Source organism: Varanus komodoensis, unplaced genomic scaffold, assembly GCF_004798865.1.
Source record: "Varanus komodoensis strain SLA01 unplaced genomic scaffold, ASM479886v1 scaffold33, whole genome shotgun sequence".
Classification (NCBI taxonomy): Eukaryota; Metazoa; Chordata; class Lepidosauria; order Squamata; family Varanidae; genus Varanus; species Varanus komodoensis.
Window position 1 is genome coordinate 6,988,012 of NW_025335817.1, and position 21,311 is coordinate 7,009,322.

Consider the following 21,311-nt stretch of genomic DNA (forward strand, 5'->3'; position numbering starts at 1 on the left):
TCTGAGGCCTCCTCCATGGCAGCCCCCCAAGGGTGGCCTGATCTCCCATGGAGGCCCACCTGGCACCCCTTCACTCATCCAAGCTCAGACAGCCCTCTGGGCTGACATTTAAAGACATCTAATACTATCTAATAATTAGAGAATGGATAATATAGATGGCACTTATATCTACTGTTTTTAGGAAGTCTATTTTGTATGAAATATTGTTTTAGTTGTTTTAAAAGTTTGAAACTGTTTAAAGCTGTTTTAAAGTCCTGCATCATGGACATTTTTATGGTTAATTTACTGCATCGTGGTTTTATTTAGGAAGTGTTGCAGACTGACCCCGAGAGCTTTGGCTACTGGGTAGCATAGTAGTTGAATAAGAATAAGTCCGCTGGGCAAAATAGAGGGCTTGGTTGCATACCACTCCACATCTGACACAGAACTACCCCTTCATCTAGGTCACTGATGAAAAGCTTTAAAAGTTTAGGCCCAGACTAGATGCCGCAGCATCCCACTCAAAACTTCCCCCAGTTTGATGTGGGACTGGTGGTAGAAGCTTTTCAAGCATGGCACTCCCATCTGACATCACCATCATCCAGCCCACATTTAACCAGCTTTTGTAACACAGCAGAGAAAGAAACATTTTTGTTATTTTTACTGACTGTAACTCCATTCCTAATTATATTTCACTTTTGCCTTTATGTCAAATCCCATCAATTTCCATTAGTTTTTATACCACCCCAAAGATACAGCAGGATAGCAAGAGGCATGTGAATATTCTTGCTTTCTGCTCATGGAGATTTCCTCCAAGTGTGGAAGTAAACCAAAATACTATGCTCAATAATTCAAGAGTTCATACAGGTATGTAAGATGCTGATGCAATCGGACTGAAACTATTATATGACTCAAACCTTCAAGAAATACATTTCACCACTGGCAAAACAAACTTGCCACAACTTCAGAAAATCCTTGAAATAAATGCATCGCATGAGGATCAGCAAAATTGCTCATATCATCCCCAACCTCTGCAGGGATTCCATTCATCCCCACAAAATACAGTTGCTGATGCTGCTCCTCTGCACATGAAGCATTATTATGTTTGCACATGTTTACACTTTTAAGAAATGCTTGGATTCAGGCATTGCCTAAAATGAATTCAGGCATTGCCTAAAAACTTGCAAATCCATTAGCATTCCAACTCTCATGCATTAAAATGTACTGTGCATCATTCTGGTATACAATTGCTTTTAAATTTTTGATTTGCGTATCTAAATACTCAAAGATATTTCTGTAAGGATAGTTCTTGAAGGTTAGAATTATACACAAGACTGAACCAAGGTTAACTTTATCTTTAAAGTTAAAGTTACCTTTTTTTAACTCTCTACAATACCTAATTATACTTTTTGTGCTTAGCAATATTTATTATTTATTATTTCAATTTATATGCCACTGTATTAACCCACACTTGGGCTCTCTGAGTAGCTTACAAACAATTAAAACAGCATCACATTTTAAACTCTGTGAAAATAGAGCATTAACAATAACACTCAAAAATATAAAGAAACAGAATCCAACAGATTAAAATTATTACATAATATTTTTAAACCAACAATTTAAAACTGAGATTAAAAATATAAGCCAAAAATAGTATCAGGTTAAAATCAAGATCACCAGTAAAAAGAACTATTAAAATAGCTGGAGAAAAGATATGATGTTGCCTGGCACTGAAAGGGTATCAGTGAAGGTGCCAGGCACACCTCTGTGGGGGAGCCTATTCCAGAGATAGGGTGCAACCACTGAGGAGGCCCTTCTTCTGGCTGCCTTCACCCTCACCTCCCTGGGAGGCGGTTCCTTGAGAAGGGCCTCCTGACTTGATCTAAATGGACAGGTACGTGCATAAGGGTCAAGTTGGTCCTTCAGGAACTCAGGGCCCAAGTAGCAGCAGCTATATTAGCACGACCTTTTGTTTTTTACACGATAGCCCACTTTTCTTCCATCATGGAAGTCAAGGAAGCTGCACCCAGCTTCCAGGTGGTCTTCCCCACAAGCGATGGCCAGGCAGCTTTGGAGAGCTTCAGCAAAATGACTGCCTCATGTGCTTTAAGACCAGACCCTATGGCCTTGAGGAACAAAATCCCATGTTTTCCACAACAGAACAACACAAACCTGGCTTCTCTGTTGCAATCTGGCATCTGCATTACAGTCTTTTTTGGTCCCTGCTGAACACAGTTTTATTCGCCAAGGCTGCACCCCCTTCCTCAATTCCATATCATTTGATGGCTTTTCCGCTTTCGTGCTGTTTTCCCTCCCCATTCTGAATGGTGGGAATGTTTTTCCCAAGGCCCTTCTGCCCTGCCACCCCTTGAGAGCTTTTCCAAGCTGGCATCCAGTTCCTGAGCTAACAACATTGCAGCACCGCTGGTCGAACCATCCAGTCTATGCCAGCATCGGCACAAGCCTGCCTCATTCAGCGTTTTTAAGCCTCGCTGACTTCGACTGGAGAATTTCCCTATGCGTGGGATTAATTCGATAAATGCTCACGACTGGCTGCTGCACATCCATCATATTAATTATAGGTTTGTGCAACAAGGATTGGCCGAGGCAGCAGGGAGGGAGAAGGACCCAAACCTGCCCCATGGAAGACCCTACTGACAGCCAAGTGGGGAAGACCTCTCTGCTAGGGAAGCTTTTGCTGTTTCCCACTCTGGCCGGCCACAGTATAAACATTCATATTTTACCACACATCTGGCTGCTTGGGTAACCATCTCTTTTGTCTGTGCAGTCGAGTTACCATAATGTTAATGTCATCCTACCTGTTCTGAACTGTGGCAGTTTGCATTCAAACTAGGGATATTTGTAGCTACTGGACTTGCTCCCAAAATTAAACTATAGCAGAGCCAACGTGTTACACACACACACACACACACACACACACACACACACACACACAATTAAAAATTAACTGGAAAAGAAGCTGGATTCGCTTTACTGCCTATCTAATAGTCTGTGTTATATGTAATCTATCGTATGCATCTTCCAGACGAGTTAGCCCATTTGTTCAAATTAAAACATATGTTATCTTCAAGACTACAAAACAGCCCAATGATAATTAGAGTTAAACAACTATTGCTGTCATCTCTCTCCAGAACACTGTTAAATGTGATTTAATTTCCTTGAAACTACTTTAGAGCAGATAAGTGTGGCTGTGTTCTGATCTGGGAACAGCTGTGTGCGTTGCTATAGCTACCCAAGCAAAAAGTTCACAAAACTGATAACTCATGCAAGTTTTACAGAAGAAGAGCTCTGTAAAGCTAGTCAAAACAAAGTACAGGACATGGAACAGGAGAGAATGTAACTCTGGTACTTAAGTGTAACTTTGATTGCCAAAAAATGCCCAAGACATTCTTGTATATTAAACAGTGAACTAAAATGTACATGATTATGTTTCTCTGAATGAACAGCTTTTGCATTTAAGTTAGAGACTTAAACCGAAACAACGCCTACGTTTCATACACCCTTCTTTCTTTGTTTCCATCTTTAAATGATATGTACGCTGCCCCTTCAAGGGTAGCTGCACATCTAAATTGCAACAGGGACTGCCTGATATTTGTGCCGAATGAGTACAATATTACTGAATCCTTAAAGGCTTGGCACCCCCATATTCTGAAATGGTTCACAGTTGGTTCCCCATTCATCCACATTAATAACGCCTCTCCCACACACCAACAACACACCGGTAACAGCAGTAACGCCTCCGCATCAGCCTCTTTGCTTCAGGTTTATCTGTGCTTTTGTTAATAGCTGGGGGAAAGCCTCACCACCCTTTCCTCCTTGGCATGAAGACATTCAACTGCCTCTCCATTCCTCACAGGATGAAGAGCTATGATAACACACCACAATGAGGAGGGAAGCCACACTTGCTGAATTTCTGCCACTCAGAGAGCTGCTTAAAAGGTACAGAATCTTTTGAGGGAAAAGGTGGCAACCCCACGACAAAGGTTTGGAGGGAAACACAGAGACACTGCTTTGCAACAATGGAACAAGCATTCTCCAATGCTGTTTTTGTACCCAGAAATGCCACAGAAGTGAGAGAACTATTAAAAGTTGCAGCAGAAAGTTATCTCGCTTACCTTGGAAGTGCAGTAAAAGAAAGTACAATTCACTTTAATTTCTTCCCCTCTCCCACTTCATTTTACCTACTGAAGCCATCCCAAATCCTAGTGACGGACATGAACCAGTCATGTTCCCCCTGTACTGGGCACACAGACACACACAACAATTTCCCACATTTTCTTTCAAAAACCAAATCTGCCATACAAAATCTATTGTTGCTTCAGTTTCATCAGCCAGCACAAGCCACCAGAAGAAATTCAAAATCTCCACTCATACTTGCTGCATTTTAAAGCTACTCATGTTATCAATAAGCTTTTCTTAGCACATGTCAAAGTTTGCTGCATCCTTTAAAAAGTTAATTAGAAAAACCTACCTCTTTCGCACTGAGGCCCAGTAAAGCCGTAAGTGCAGGCACATCGGTTTGGTGCGACACATCTCCCTCCGTTAAGGCACCCGCTTTCACAGACAGCTGCAAGCAAAGTCGGCAACAGTTAATGGCAAGGCCTCCAGGACCCGAGAATTTGTGACAAATATTCAGTTGTGGTTAACTCTGAATAACTTCAGTAATCATTCCATGCTCCCCTATGATTGAATTTGAACTATTCCTCAGAAGGAATCCTGAGCTGGAACCCTTTTCTCCAAAGTATTTGCCACAGAGCAGGATTCCCATGAAGAATGCAAACTGTATAGCCCAGGAAAATATTGGCACTGTGCTTTTTGGTGATTACAGAAACAGCCTCTGAGATATCAATATCCTTGCGGGCAGGTGCTTGGTCATTCCCATATTCCCAAAGCCAGTTACCCAGGTATCTGGTTCTGATGCACTGGCCTGTTTTGAATTACACTTGCATGTTTTAAACTCTGGATTCAGAGTTTGAGCATTATCGGCACTACACATGTGCTCCATGGTGGCAAACCTGCTTGGGGAATAGACTTCAGCACCCTGGAGAGTTCCCATAATGCTCAAAGTAAAGGCTGCCATGGATGAGGACCCGCCGACACATGCATCACTGGCCTCCCCTGCCTGGGTTGCTCGGAAGAACATGGGGATAAGTGAAATTGCTCGTGCTTGACACCTCATTGCTGTTACTGGAGATAAACATCCTGGCTTGCCTCACTCCTCCTACTTGCAGCCGGAGTCATCCAGCAGTGAGTGAGCAGCAAGTTCACTTGCCATCACAGCATTCACCGCAAACCAGGTCTTTAAAAAACCCCAGGATCATTCTCCTGGGCATAGAGGAAGCTGCCCTTATACCCAGCCAGAATATCTGCCTATTGTCCATTTCAACTCATCACTGCTCTCCAGTGCTGGAATGGGGTCTTTTACATGGACCACTGCCTGCAAGCAGTGATGCCGAGGACATAAACTGGGAGGATCCACACCTGGATTCTACCAGCCCACATGCTTCGGGCCCTCCTACCACTGGGAGAGGAGAGAAGGACCCCAACCCTAGAATCGCTGCTCTCCTGCCTGTTCCTGTGGAGAATGGGCCAAACAAGTCTTTTCTTTAAATCTACATCTCTCTGCCCCATCCCAATTTTAACTCAGGGCACCCAATCGAAGCTTTAAGATGTGGATACAGAGCCTATGCACCTGTTCTAGAGTGAAAATGGAAAAGGACATACCTGCTAAATTCTGATTTAAAGTATCTGTTTTGGCTCAAAGAAACAGAAGGAATACTATCCCCATGGCAGAAGAAATGTTGCAGTAATGAAAACTTTAAAATCTTATAACTCTTATTTCCCCATGATACCAGATTTAAAGTACAAACATCTATTTATCTCTCTAGCAATCTCTCTATCTTAATATTTATTAAGGCTCTGGGCAATTTACAAGAAATTAAAACCAACAGTGATTAAAATTGACTAAGACAACATATTAAATAAAACTGACATGAGAACTAATGTGGGAAGGCCTGTTGGAAGAGATATGAGTATGTTTTAACTCCCTCTTAAAGGAGGGAATTTGGGAAAGCAGATGCATCTCTCCTAGCAAACCATTCCACAACTTAGGGGCAACCACTGAACAAGTCCTCTGAGTAGCTGACATTAATCTTACAGACTTCAGAAGATTATCCCCGAAAGACCTTAACTGGCAAGGCAGAATGGATGGGCAAAGGCACTCCTGAAGGTATTTTGGACCCAAGCCAGGAAGGGCTTTAAAAGTAATTGCCAGCACCTTGTTCTGCATCCGGAAACATATCGGTAGCCAGCACAAAGTCTTTAAAATGGGTGACACGTGGTCTCTCCATGATGCCCCCAAGACTAGCCTGGCAGCCTATTTCATACCAGTTGCAGCTTCCGGAGTGGGTACCGGAGTAGCCCCATGTAAAGCACATGGCAGGATTTTTGTCTAGAGGCTACCAATGCAGGCACTACTGTTTTCCACCCATTCTCCTCCAGGAAGGGCTGCAGTTGGTGAATCAGTCAAAGCTCACAGCAAATGTTCTTGACCGCAGCTTCTACCTGAACTGACAACTGAAAGCCTGGGTCAAGCAGCACCCCCAAACTGCAAACTCGGTCTTTCAGGGGGAGTGTGACCCCTACTAGAACCAGCTGATACACCTCTGATCCTGGATGGGGACCCTGAAAAGCAGGCACCTCTGTTTTGCCTGGCTTCTACTTCAATTGGTTGGACATCCAAGCAGTGCAAGCTGAATGGGCATTCAGAAGTCACTGAATGTCCTCCACCATTACTTGTGGCAGGGTTCAAGCCCTGGAAATGTTGTGTTGTGGTGGCCGGGTGAGGAAAAGAACCACAGGACTGAAAACACGGCTGCTCCGAGAGATGAGTGCTCTCTTTTCCCCTTCCCACTGCTCTCTCTAGGAAACCTCACACAAATCTGCTCCACAAAATTACAGGCTTTTTTCAAAGAACATGATTTGCAGTTAAGTGCATTATTACAAATCCACATTGCTTGGCAAAACAACTCATTGGAATATGGCTGGGCTGGGACTCTGAAAGACTTCCTGCTTTCGACGAGGCTTTGGGGGCGAATGCCAAACTCCATGCAGCACTTATCAAATGCACTTACAAACACAATCACATAACTCAAAAGAGACAAGCTCTGGAATCAGCTAAGACTTTTCTTGAAAAGTCATAGCTGATTGACCATGAAGTCAATGGAAAAGCCCTGGAAAAGATTTTCTGAGTGTGAATGGATGCCCTGGTCCTTTAGAATTCCATCAGTCTTACTGCAAGGCCAGTGATAACTTTAGGTTCTGGGAAGCCCCTGGGCAGCCACAGAGGACCCCCTGCTTCTTCAGGGAGACTCCCCTCTCATCACCATGGCTACCAGATGCTATTCCTCCTCCTCCGCCGTCGCCGCCGCCGCCGCCGCCTCTTGCTCTCCTAGGCTTCTTACACTTTCTCTTTCTCAGAATTTCCACTGTCTGGGCCAGAGTAGGTGCAGAGGAACTGCACTTCCTGGGGACTCGTGTCAGGGGGACCCTGCTCGGATGTGGGTCCTCAGCACATGCCAACCATGCCAAGTCTGGACACCAGCCCTCAACGAAGAGGCTCCTGGTGGGTTGCATTACAATGAACCCCTTCCTGCCAACTGCTGGCCTTCTGCCAGCAGGCCACCATTTGTCACCCAGGCATGCTCGGAAAGCCAGGTCTGTCCTCGCCCTCACTCCCTCGCATCTAGTACCAACCGCTTCCCAGACCTTACCCAGAGCACCGTGCTTGCTTCTGTGGAGAGGGGCCTATGTGCACGCAGCAAGACACGGGCAGGACCCACCCAGCCAGAAATGGCTGAGTGCATTGCAGGGCAAGCAGCCAAGCCATCAGCATGCCCTGTGCAGGGAGGTCTACACTATATTCTGTAAGGAACCCTCATGCAATCAGCTCTTTATATGCGAAAGGGCTGTTGCTGCTCGCAACAGTGAAATTGTGATTAATCAAGCCCTGCACGCACAGAACCGTTCAAACTCTTTGAGAATGCCAAGAATGCAAGAGCTGCGACATCAGGCAATATCCAATTATTATGAATTTGTCTGGTGCTTATTTTAATTGTTCTCGTCAGAAAGAATTCTCCTGGCATCCTCTGGAAAGTCACATGCTAATTTGAAAAATTCCACTCCAGTCAACTAACAGCCTAGAATGTTTTCATTATGGTGGTTGCAACTGTCTCCTTGAGGTTGAATTTTACTTTTTCACTCGCACCAAGCCAAAAGTTCTTTCAGCAGGAGACCAGGCTGCTCTTCCAAGTTTCTCAGCAGCAGCAAGACGTTTTCTCTTTTGGGTGGCCACCACTGTTCTCCTGCCATTCCGCACCACCACCACGAGCTAATCTAGAACAAAGACTACATGAAGATGTAGCCTCCTTCCCTGTGGCATCGTGGTAAATTAAAGTGCAGCCTTCCATCATGGTTTTCCCTGTAGCCACATCCTCAAGCAGAGCCAAAAGGTTCACGCAGCTGTGCTGATCCATTTCCAAAAGAACTCCAGTTATCAGTTTTCATTTCTAGTGGGAACAGGTCCAGTAGAGCATATGGATTACTTACTGGACCTGTTCAGGACAGCTGCTCCAGTCTGTGTTGGCAATACTGGACTAGATGCACCAAGGGTCTAACTCACTATAAGGCTGTTTTCAATGATCTGGTAGCAGTTACCCATCTGAGACCAAGTTACCTACAAATCCTTTGAATTAAAAGAGAGAGCAAATCATTGTTGCTGGGAAGATTAATTTCTCCCAGCAACTGTGATGACTGCATCTAAGCTCAGAGGGATCAGGGAATTCAGAGGGGTTTCACAGATGACACCTGCATCAATGACCGGTAGTGAGTACCGGCTCCATCAACCCATTGGCCAATTCCAAATTACTTCTCGGGGTGGAAAAGCAACTTCCAAACTGCAAGCCACTGGGAACCACCCTTTTTGCTGTTGCTGGCATGGGACAGTGCCATCGTGTCGACCCACACACGCACGAACCCCCCGAATCCCCACCCCTGAATCACTTCTGCAAGCGGGGCAGCCAAATGGGGGAGGTGCTCCAGCTGAGTCCTGATGGAATATCGCGCGTACTTACGTTGTCCACAGTGTGTTCCCGTGTATCCCTTCTGGCAGAGACAGTGGTCATCACTGCAGCTTCCTCCGTTCATGCACCTGATGTTGCAGTGTTGCACTTGAAGAGAAACAGAAGGCATTGTTCAACTCTGTTGTCTAGAATGACTGGACAAAAGGGAGCAGCAAGTCCTTTGGATGCTTAATCCTATGAAGTACTGACCACCCTTCACTGAACTAATCATGGAAAGGAAAATGCTTTGCAGCCTGTCCCAATCCTACATCATGGGGAAAACCAGTGAAATCGGCAGGAAGCACTCCAAAAATGTGGTTAAGTGGGAAAATGTCAAGCCAAGATTTTGTCATCAAAGTAACACAGAGGTTGTGAGGTTGCGAGTCCTCCAGTGCCCTGCTTCCCAACCTGCTCCATGCATTTATGCCTTCAAAGATCCAGGTGGACTTTGATCGGTGGAATCCCCACCGCAGTATTGCCATTTTGGGAACACCTCCACCTGCCATGCCAGCACTGAAGACCAAGGAATACTTTCCAGAGCCAGAGCCAGATGCCAGCAGCCCAGTGTTCAAAACCAAGAAGGTAAATGGCAGAAGTTTTCAACTGATATCAGGGATTGAAGTGTCAAACAGTCAGGTTTGTCTTTGTGCTGTTTGCAAAGGGACTTGTGCCGTAGAAGCAACATTGCTTGTTTCGAAAAGCAGTATCAGAGGCTGGACTTTCAAGTTAGTAAGTGCTAACTTGAAAGTCATCACTGGCCATGACACTGGAGGGGCATTGCTCTATCCCTCCATGCCTATGGTAGAAGGCCTGTATTCTTGGTATTTCCTACTCCAGGGCCAGCTGTAAGTTTTGTGTTCCAAGGAGTGCTTTAGAATTATAGCCCCTTGATTTTTCAGGGATGGGTAACTTGTGGTCATCCAGATGTTCTGGCCTCCAACTCGCATTAGCCCAAGCTAGCATAGCCTGCAGTGAGGCATGATGGGAGCTACCAGTCAAAAGAGGTGGAGGGCCACAGCTTGTCCACCCCAGTTTTAGATGAAAGAAAAAGAAATTAGGCGAAGCTGTCTTCCCCTAGGGAGAATCATGTCATGATCTACTTCATTTAGTCCAATGCTACTAATCAGTAGTCAATATGCAGAATCTAATAGGCTGGCAAAACTTAAAAGCCTGCATGGCAGGGTGCCGATAATAAGGATGAAGTGGGAAGGAACACTTAAACCTTGGGCTCCTCACTGCTGTGAGGGGGAAAAAACCTCTCACGGTTTAGCTCTCTGCTTGCTGTGGGAGAACAGATGCCAACTAGAGCAGACACGGTAAAAAGGGAGCCAGGAAACAGATTCCATCTAGAAAAGAACCACATGAAAAGCTCCTCCTGAGATAAGATTATTGTCAGGTTAGCATTTTGCTGTACTTTAAAAGAGAACAGAATACCCAATGAGCTACCGGTGTGTGGAAAATGACACAGCAATGAATGTAATGCCAAGAAACAGTTGCATGGCAGCCCTGCCTCCTTTTGTAATATTTGACATCTTGCAATCCAATAAGGTTGAAGTAACCCTCCAAAACGTCCCCCAAAGCAACCCTTAATCCTCAATACTGGTTATTCAGTATCGTTTAATCAATATCCTTATTGACTATTGTAATTTTAATAAAAAGCATGCCTTCTCTAACTGCACTGATGCTCACAACGAAAGTGAGAATTAGGTCAGGCTATATTATTCCAGTTTTATAGATCGGCAACTAATACAGATGCAGAGAAAGACTTTCTCCCAGGGGAAGAAGCACGGCTCAAACATGGCGGCCTGCCCACAACCACCCAACAAGTATATGACTCAACAGGGATTATGAATCTGTGTTCATAAACCAGACTTAAGAATGTCATAAGACACATCTAGTCACAACTAAAGAGGATATTGTAGAGTTGAGAAAATTGCAGAAAAGAGCCCCAAAATGAGCAAAGTGCTGGAGTAATTCTCTCAGGAAAGACTGTAACAGCTGAGAATGTCTAGCATAGGAAGAAGACCAATGAAGGAAGCTGTAACAAGAGGTGAAAGGTACGTGACTTGGAGAAAGCGGATAAGGAGACATGCTTCTTCCCCTTTTGAAATACTAGAACCTGAGGTCATACCAGGGAGATGATCAGTGAGAGATCTGGAATATACCAAAGGAAGTACTGCATCTCAGAGCTTGCCATTAAATTGGGGCATTCACTACTTCAAGATGTAGTGATGGCCACCCCTTTGGAGGGCTATAAATGACAAATTCATGGAGGAAAATGGATGTTCTGATTGGCTGCTTCCTAAATCAGGGCAGGTGGTATATTCAGTTCTTGGGAAGATGAGCAGGAGGTGCTGCTGCACTCATGCTCCTCCACTTAGGACCTTCCCACAGGCAGTTAGTTGTGTGAATGGACTGTCAGACAAGATGGACCCTCTAGCAATGTCTTCACTAAGATCAGCAAAGCCTCAGGATGCAGGGGAAATGGAGGGGTTGAGCTAAGCTTTTATGGGTTATGCATGTGCTCTTCCCCCAGCTATAGCAACATGAAGCTAGTGTGGTGTAGTGCAGTGGCTTTCAAGCTTGATTACTAGAAGTCCCTCAGAACCCTATTTAGATGTTCCTCAGTAAGATGTTCAGCAATGCCAAACAAGTTTGCTTAAAGATCTCTGGACTACCACACATTTTTTTTCCTGCAATGTGGAGCTGGAAGAGCATGCGCATGGGGAAGAATGGGATTTCTCAGAATGTCACGTGTTCCCTAGATTGCTCCCCATAATTCTTTGTAAGCTTCTAGGCAGCCTAAAACAGGCGTGAGAAGCATTTCCTGAAGGCAGGAACCTTGAAAACCAGTGGTGTGGTGAGTAGAACAATGGAGCTAGACAGACTTGAGAAGACATGTTCAAACCTTGCTTGGCCCTGAGGTTGACATGGTCGCTTTTGTCACACCCGTGCTACCTCTCTGGATTGTTGCGAGGCTAACCTATTACTCTAAACTTTTCAGGGCAATAATGCTATTGAAATTTAATAAAATAATGGCAGGACATTGTGCTTGAGCTTATTTTAGAATGACACCACAAGCTAGGACTCAGGTACTCCTCTTCTTTTACCTTAGCTATGATGAGGTGTTTCATAGTTTTTGTTTCAGATTTAGAATAAACAGTTTGCCATGTCATCTGAACCCAACACACTTTGATTAATCTTAAGTGTAGTTTGTTTTAAACATACCAAGGGTTATGAAGCTGGTTTCTTAAACAAACCATAGTTAGTATTAGCTGCAATTTAGGGTTCAGCTGACATGCGGCTCTGTCAGACAGCAGAGAAGGGGGCAAGTGCACAGACCTGCTGAAATTTGCTTTCCTCGTGCTAAAAGATAGTTAAGCAGGACATGAATCAATTCATGGTGACCAGTCTTGTCAATGTTCCAATATTCCCCTAAGAGCCATAATACACCAAGTCCTTTTTAAAAATGCAGGGGGCATTTGAATGAGCATTGAATGAGCATCAAACCAAGCTTGAGCATTCCAAGAGCAAAACAACCCACCAAAAATATTGCCAATTCATGATTCCTTTTTCATACTACCACCACTTCAAGATGGTAAAGTAAACCAGTCCCCTCTACCCCTAGCATTACACATTTCAGCAAATTTCTGTAGTTTAATGCTGAAGATAATGCCAGTTTGTAGTTTGCCAATTAACCACACAGGTAAGGATTAATTATATTTACTACATCTTAAAACACTGATAACATCATCATAACTGTCTCTGTTGCCAGCTGCAAAAACAATGCTATTGTTTTCCAGTGAAAGAGAAAGGGCACAATCTAGACAAAAACAAAGATTGGCTGCCATGGTGGAGTGGTCCAAGCCTCTTCCATGAATTCTACAGGACTAGGCCAAACTGGACATGATGTTGATGTGTCCTTGCAGTCACATGCAGTTTCGCTATAAAACAACCCAATGCCAACAAAAGATTTTGTCTCAGTACAAACAACAGCTTATAAAGAGCTCTTTTCCTTGGGAAGGTAAATGTTAAATTCTATTCCTCCTTTGTCATGGTCCCAAAGATTAGAGGTCATCTCAGTGGCTGCTATTTGCATGTTTTAAAACCTGCCGGCTGAATGTAAGGATGTAACACTGCATCCGGTTTGGCCCTTAAAGGGCTGAACCTCAACTAGAATTCACACAAGAAATCTGCAGAACTGAAGAGTAATTAGCTGGTGGAGTCTGATAGTTAAACACCAGCCTGAGCAGATCAGCAAAAAGGTGAGCAGTGGCTTTAAAATGCATAGTCCAATTTAGCTTTATAAAATCTTAGGAAAACAGGAGGGATTAGAAAACACATAGGAAATGAAATCATCTGTCAGGCGGGGTAGGAACTTAAACCACAAACTGATTTCAATTAGAGTAAAGCATGCTAAAAGCTAACTTCCATTCCCACATGATTACCAAACCCATTTAAATACTTTGAGATAATAAGTTTAACAGTAGCTTAAATACTGATTTTTTTTTACCTTCCTTTTTCAAGCTACAGTCTAAGAATACGTCCTCTGTTTTTCTCCTCTGCACAGCTATGTAATAGGAGACTGGGAGAGAAGGGCTTCCATAATTTGCCTTAATTATTTTTAAAGAAGCTGTTTCCAAGCTAAATAATTTCTCATTCAGTTTTAATTATCTGGCAGGCTAAGAACTTAAATCATCAGTTTTAGAGGCATTGTTCTAAGGTCTGGGTGTGGTTGCACATATCCAACATGCTGAAGAATTTACGGTAAAAGCTTTTTTCTTTTCTTTTTTTTACAGTACATTAAAGCAGCAAGCGTGGGGTCCCTTCAATCCAATTTAAGGAGGAGAGGGCATAGTTTAGTGGCTTAAGAGCACTGCATTATACCTGCATTGTTCAGTCCCTGACAATGCATCTCCAGGAAAGGAATTTCCCCTGGAAACATTGGAAAATAGCCTGGCCGCTGGAGCAGACGGTGCTGGAGCAGAAAGGATCCTGGACTGACTCCATGTGGGCAGTTTCCTACGTCCCACGTGAAGTCGGGGCTGAGCTGAGACACATCAGTGGATATACAGCCACGGAACGGACTTGCTGCTGGCTTCTGCTTCGCCACCAGCCAGGAGCCTTGGTCCTCTGCAGCACTGGAGCGCAAGCAGGCCAGCTTAGGTGCTATAGGTTAGGCCTTCCAGTACCCACATTTCTGTCCAGCAGAGGGGAGCAGCTGGGGGTCTCGAGAAACCTAGCGAGCATCTATTGCTGCTGTCCAAACAACTGCTGCTGGAGACGGCTCCTTATGCCTCCCAACGGTAGGGCCGGACCTGCATGGAGTTATTCCAGGGTAAATTGGAAGTGGATTCGACCATGAAGAGCTCAAATCACACACAGGCAGTGACAGTCGGACTGCCGGAGGATTTCGTTCCGTTCACCTTTTTAAGTGAATCGACCTAACTGCACTTCCTGAACAAGCATGTGGAATGTGACACGTCCCATGCTAATCCTACTTATAGGAGACCCACTGAAATGACTGGGACTTCAGTTAGTCATTTCCATGGGTCTACTCTAAGTAGGATTAACACTGGATCTTGGCTCTGAATTTTGCAATGCGGTTCTCTGCTCAAAGAAATCCATCCAGAGAAGCATCTTTTAGAGAGTAATGTGTAATTTAAGGGGAGCCATACAATTTAAATAGAAATGGCCCTGTGGTTTTCCTTCTTTTCCACAGAAAACAAGGTGGATTTATGGCTGGACATATGTGGAACTCTGTGTACTTCAGTGTACTTTTTCAAAGACAAGTTACACTGTATTCAATGAGATTTAGGGTGCAATTCATTGGTATCCACTGCTGAAGCATCATTGGTATCCACTGTACACGCACCCAGTGCTCAGAATCTTAGCAGTGAGCCAGAGCAGACTCAGCTTTTGCAAGAAAGGCATGCACATGTCAAAAATAATGTTTCAATGTGTTCTGCCAATGGTAGGAGGGCTTTAAAAAGGAATTAGACGAATTCACAGACAGTAGTTTATCAACAACAGTCAGGAGAGCTACAAACATCCTCCTCGTTCAGAAACAGTGTCCGTCCAAATACGAGATGCTGCGCCTACTTAATTTCCACACACTGGTGCTAAAAGATGCAGGTGCAGAGCCAAGAGAAAGATCTGACGATCCTTACCCCAAGTGTGAAATGTCTTTACATGGGACAAAGAGCAACGAAGTATTTCCCAAACATTCCATCAAAATAGGGAACTCCCTGCCACACTGGTGACTGGCAAAAACGTAGAAGTGTATGAAGTGGGTACTGTCCGTGATGGCTAAATGGATCCTCCAAGGTCAGAGTCAGTCTACCCCTGAGAAATGGTTGCTAGTGGGCAAAAGCAGACACCCACTCCTGTCCTGGTTGTGAAGCATCAAGCCTGTCCATCCTTTCCCAGGCTGGTGTCCCACACATGTTTGGGACTGCCAGGATTCCTGGCCACTGGCCATGCTGGTGTGGGTGAAGGGGAGCTGCAGGCCAAACCATACGGAGGGCACCAGACCGAGGAGGGCTGCGCCTGCCCATGTTGGAAACAGGAAGGAATCAGTGGACCTTTGCTCTGATCCAGCAAGACTATTCTTGTATGCAAGAGAGGGTAGCCCACAATCTCTTTGAAATGCTTGGAGAAGAAGGGAATTGCCAGAAAACATCTGTGAGGTCTAAGAGGATAAATGCAGAGGAGGAACTGGATTTTTAAAAGACATTCATAGCTGTCTTCATCAACGATGTCTCAGTTCAGAGGTCCGGGCAAAGAACAGATGTAAAACATTCAGCATCTCAGGCTGTTGTTTAGTTTAGGGAGTAGGGCGGAAAAACCAACTACATTTCAGAATCCTATTTATCAATGAATCATTCCAGAAGTCTGACGTTGAATAAGAAAGTAAAAGAAATGTTAAATTCCACTGAAAGTATCCATGTTTAGAGAGAACTTTTATAATGATAACATAGCAGAAAATGTTGGCTTGGAAAAAAGCCAGTAAAGGGTGGAGGAGGAGATGGCAGAGGTGCATAAAATGATGTGGAGAAAGCAGAATTCATAAAAGATTGAGTCATCCCACTAAGCTGATTAGTGGGAGATCCAGGAGAGATAAAAGCAGCACCCTACAGGTACTTGACAGGCTGTCACAAAGAGGAAGTTCAAGATCTCTTCTCACTGATACCAGAGTGTGGGACATGGAATAATCCATTCAACTGGTGATAACTCAGTGTCAGGCTAGATATCTGGAAAAGTTTCCTCACTGTAAGAGCAATATGAGAGTGGAACCAGTTGCCTAGAGTGGTCATGGGTTCTCCCACACTACAGACATTCAAGGCAGAATAGGACAATCACCTGAGTGGAATGGGGTAAATTAGTGCCCTACAATAGCAGGGGGTTGGACCTAATGGCCTTCTTGGCCCCTTCCAACTCTACTGTTCTACACCACAGACTGTACTGATGGGCACCAACACAGATGGCTAGACAATGCGAGATGTTTAAGGCTATCCATGGCCTTGGTCCATGGCGATGATGGCTACATTTTACCTCTGATATCAAAGGCAGCTTTGCACTCATATCCTGCTGTGGGACAGGCAGGTGTCTGACCACAGCAGGAACCAAATGGCTTTGGTCCAAGGTCACCCTGCTCCTTCTAGGTCCTCCAGCATGAGGACCACTGTGCCTGTACTTTGCCACTTCTCGTCAAGATGTCTTGGCTCACGAGCTTCACGTACAGGGCACCTAAATGCAATCTCACGCCCCGCTAATGAAGGCCATTTGGCAGAACGGTGTCCTTCCCAGCCTTGCTGCCTTAAGGCTCTGGACAGCCACTGCAGTCTGCCAGAGGAACCAGACACTGACTCAACAGGAGTCAGCTTCCCATGTTCAACGGGGGAAGTCGTGGTTTCAGACTGGCAAGCAGCCCCCTGCTGCTCCGGACAATGGCAAATAAGAGCCACGCTTCCGAGGCAGCACGCTCTCAACCTTGCTTATATCATTTCACCCTGTAAGGGGGAGGGGGTGCTTAAGGTTCCCCCCACCAACTAATTAAAGAAAAGGCTGCACATGTAAAACTGGTATATCAAGGAGATTTGGCAATCTGCTAATGAAGATAGGCAGCAATCAAACATATGTTGTGTCCCCACCTGCAGTCCAGATGGGAACAGCCAAGCAAGGCCAAGGCAACTGCTTTGAGGATGCTCAGCGAGAGCTCTGGGTTCAAGGGAACAACTTGGCAAAATGGCAGCTATTCAGGGCCCAAAATCTTGGGGGCCTCCCAACCTCCACAGAGCACACATTTGCCACTGGTAGTTTCCCACTGCCAGAGCACTACACTTTAAGTAGGGAAACAGCAAGTCACACAGCCATTTTAACTTTTCTGTGGCCCTGTGGGAAAGCATCACACCAAGGTTTGGTGGCAACTCAAAATGGCGGATGCCTGCCACCAGGTAAAAATACTGTTGGGAGAACGGTTTGGGACAATTAGGGAAAGGTGTCAAACTGACCCCAAGTGCCCTTCAGACTGCAGAGCTTACACACAAGCTGACCTAAGAGATGATGTTCTTGCATTCTGCCATATCATATCCTCACATTTTAGCCATGTACCACTTATTTTTCTTCCTGAAACAAAACAGGCCTGAGGTATACAACATCCTATAAAGTATTCCTTTTGCCATTTGGTGTCTTTGTGTCCCAAACAAGCTGAAGTGAAAAACTGTCTCATGGACTTTCACACAGAAAACTAGTTCAGGGAAGTAAACTTAAGAACTCTGGGTGTCAGTAAGTTGGCAGAAGGCATGGGATTTGACTGGGGAAACATTTACCTCACCAGAGATAAATTAGTTATAGGAGCAGAGAAATATGCCACAGTACATTATTTTTAGCAGTAAATGTTTTACCTGAAGTTTCACCTTGACAGTTTGTTTTCTAATCTTGGTGGTTTATAACCTACTTCTTTTGACACCACAGACACACATGTGCTCATGTGTGTCTGTAACACCCAGAGGAAATGGCTTGGCGTCATGAAATACACCATGGATAGATTTGGGTATAACGTTTTGCAACCATGTATGAGGAGTAGGTCTCCAAGACTAATATTGTATTGGGGGTTTTACTGTATTGGGGTTTTACTACATGGTAAATTTTTTGATGTTGTGAGCCGCCCCGAGTCTTATTGCGATGGGGCGGCGTAGAAATGTTTTAAATAAATAAATAAATCTTTACAGGGAGTGACATTATTGTGTGACTTCCCCCACAAGGGCATGACCTATAACAACATCAGAGAAAAGAACACCCTCTCAGAAAATGCTGCCAATGTTGACAACGTCCCAGGAAAGGAAATTTGACTCTCAGGCTCCCAAAGGCTTGCAGTGCAAGAGACAGAGCAGGTTCTGGAACGAATATACTCATATTCTTCCCCACCTACTCCAGCATTCTGCACTGTTTCTGCACATCAAACATTTGGTGTTAATTACCAATGATATGGCATTGTCCTCATGAAACGGAGAGAGTAAACGCGCAGTCTTTTGGCAAGGCCAAAGTGTGCGTGCACAAGTGGACTTCCCTTTATGCCGTTCACCATCTTAACATACTCACACATATTTAATATTGGTATACTAAAATCTGTATTTAACAAGGCAGCAACTCCTCTCAAAGTCCAAATGTGCCCCCTTGCTCCAAAGGATTGCAGGCCCCTGTATCTCTACAAATGAAACATGATCACGCTTTCCCCAAAAATTGGGATCCATTCCACTCTTTTACAATGGCTGGGTCCATGCAACACAACGAACCATCATGGTCTATTTTCTTGTCTGAACTCAGTCATGGTATTTTGCCATGGTAAGTCTGGCCTTTAAAAACCACAGTAAGAAACTGCAGTCCGTAGCCTTCTGGCCATTTTTCAGATTCCACAGCCAGTGAGTGGTCATAACTTGGAGAATCTGCAAAACTAATTCTGGGGCCAACATTCCAGTCAGTTTGGCTCCCAAACTTCCACCAGTACAACAAAACAGTGATAGTGAATAGACGCTTAAGGCAAACCATCCATAAACAAGTACTTCTTCCTGAATCACATTTTTGCTGGCAGAGGATTAAGTATAAATTCACTATGCTAACACATCTCCCAAAAAGCAGCTCCAAAGTGAATAATGGGCAGTCTCACTGATAAAAATAAATAAGTGATTAAAACAGAGGGTTCAACTGCTAATCTGGACATCATTGCCAAGCCACATGAGACCTGGTGATTTATAAAATCATGGAATAGTAGGGTTGGGAGGGGCCAAGAAGGCCATCGGGTCCAACCCACTGCACTCTGCAGGACTCCAAGTTAAATCCTCCCCTTTGATGGCTGTCTAGCTGCAACTCAGGTTGCCTGTAACTGTACGAACTTAAGAAAAGTCATGCCAGACCTGACCAAATATCTATCTAGTCCTGCATTCTCTCCCACAGTAGCCAACCAGTGGCTCCAATGGGAAGCCCACAAGGGTCATAAGGGCACAAGCACCCTCTTCACGGTGTTCCTCAGCAATCAGTGTTCACAGACGAACTACCGCTAATACCAAATGCAATACACGGCCATCATAATTAGCTGCCATTGCCAGTCTTATTATTCCTGCTGGACAGGGTATGAATATTCTCTTGCTTATAATACAAAAGCACTGCTCCCCACTGGGAGCCTCAAACTGTTTTATGAGCCCATAAAATGATTAAAAATCAATTTTGGAGGAGTAATATCATTCTTAAGACATTTCAAAGGTAATTCATACATGCACTTAGAGACTAGATCATTTAACACTCCCAAAGACAGAGAGAATGGTTAGCCCGGAAGTTGGTCAGAAACACCCATTCCCTCCTGTTTGTCTCAGCAGTGTTAGTGCTGTTGTCAGCTCCACTGGGGAGAGAGGAAGAATTTTCCAGAAAGCAAAGAACAACTGGAAAGCCAAATGCAACTGCCAATACATGTATGGTATTGGTTATTTTTAATTTGATCATAAGGAATGTCTGCAATAGCTCAAACCCGTCACTAAATTGCCTTAGTTGTGGTAAATGATTAATACTGAGTCAGTGTTTAGTTGTCTGAACTACCAACTGACTGTCAACTTACTGCACCACCTTGCCAGCTTAAGAGCAGAAGAAGAGAAGCGTGATCTAGCCTTGGAATACATACCTGATTTTGAGCCACAGGACGGGGCGATCTGGCCATTTGGACACGTACACATGTTCGGTCTTGAGCAAAATCCATCTCCACAAGAATGTCTACAAATGGCTTTAAAAGAAGTTTTAAAGAAAGATATCAGCAAAGGAACCTTCAAGAAGGCACAAGCAACAGTTTGGGGCCTGTTGGCAGAGATGGCGATTGGAGGATCCATCCTGCGCATCACCACAAACCGGCTGCCGTGGGCACGATGGCTAGTCATCAAGGGTAAGGGACTGGACCAAAGGACCAAGGAAGAGAGTTCAGTGCTATCAGGAACCTGCTCTTCCTAGCACTCCGCACCACCTTCAGGCATGGCCCTCGCTAGTCTCACATGAACCCTGTTACTGCCCAGCCCTGTTTACAGGCAGAAGTGAAGGGAGCCACTCCCCTTCCTCTTCCTCCTCCTCTTGGTGATGGTTTGCAGCAACCAGCTATTTCCGTTTTCTAAGAATGTCTCCAAGCCCCAAGATATGGGCCAGAAGGATTCACAGAAAATGAAGACGGCAGGGGCTGGAAACTCTCACTTCACTCTGAAGTAATTCTGGCTTAGCAGTGAGAAAGTGTGATGGGTTGTTTTGTTTGCCCAAGGTGGTTTAATTGTATTTTGTTCCATACTTTGCAATGGGAACCTAATTCTTAGATGCATTTTGGGGGGAAATAGTTTTCCCCAATCAACTTCCCCAGTGTTTATAGGCACCCTCATACATAAGCACAGCCCAAAAACTGATTTGATTTGTAGTCCGCCTTTCTGCCATGAAACACAGCACTCAAAGTGACTTACAATAAAACCGAAACAATAGTAAAACCACACACTAAAGCACAATAAAAACATAGCACTAAGATAACAAAATCAGATCCAACCAACAGAATGGCTTCTACACCAAAGGTCTGCTTGGATAAAGAGTTCTTTGCTGGCTAGCAGAAGGAGAGCAGAAAGCAAGAGCAGCTAGCCTGCACCAGCAGTGAGTTCCACAGTCTGGAAGCAGACA

At 44.6% G+C, this 21,311-nt stretch overlaps 1 protein-coding gene across 1 annotated transcript in view; it reads right to left on the reverse strand.

Moving 5' to 3' along the window:
• FBN1 (fibrillin 1) overlaps positions 1-21,311 on the reverse strand; it is a 207,410-nt gene that overhangs the window by 162,978 nt on the left and 23,121 nt on the right. The window contains exons 3-5 of the mRNA XM_044438822.1: positions 20,293-20,391; positions 9,132-9,227; positions 4,472-4,567 (exon numbers count right to left, since the gene is read on the reverse strand). Of these exons, the coding sequence (XP_044294757.1) occupies positions 4,472-4,567; positions 9,132-9,227; positions 20,293-20,391 (291 nt within the window). The remainder of the gene's footprint in view (positions 1-4,471; positions 4,568-9,131; positions 9,228-20,292; positions 20,392-21,311) is intronic.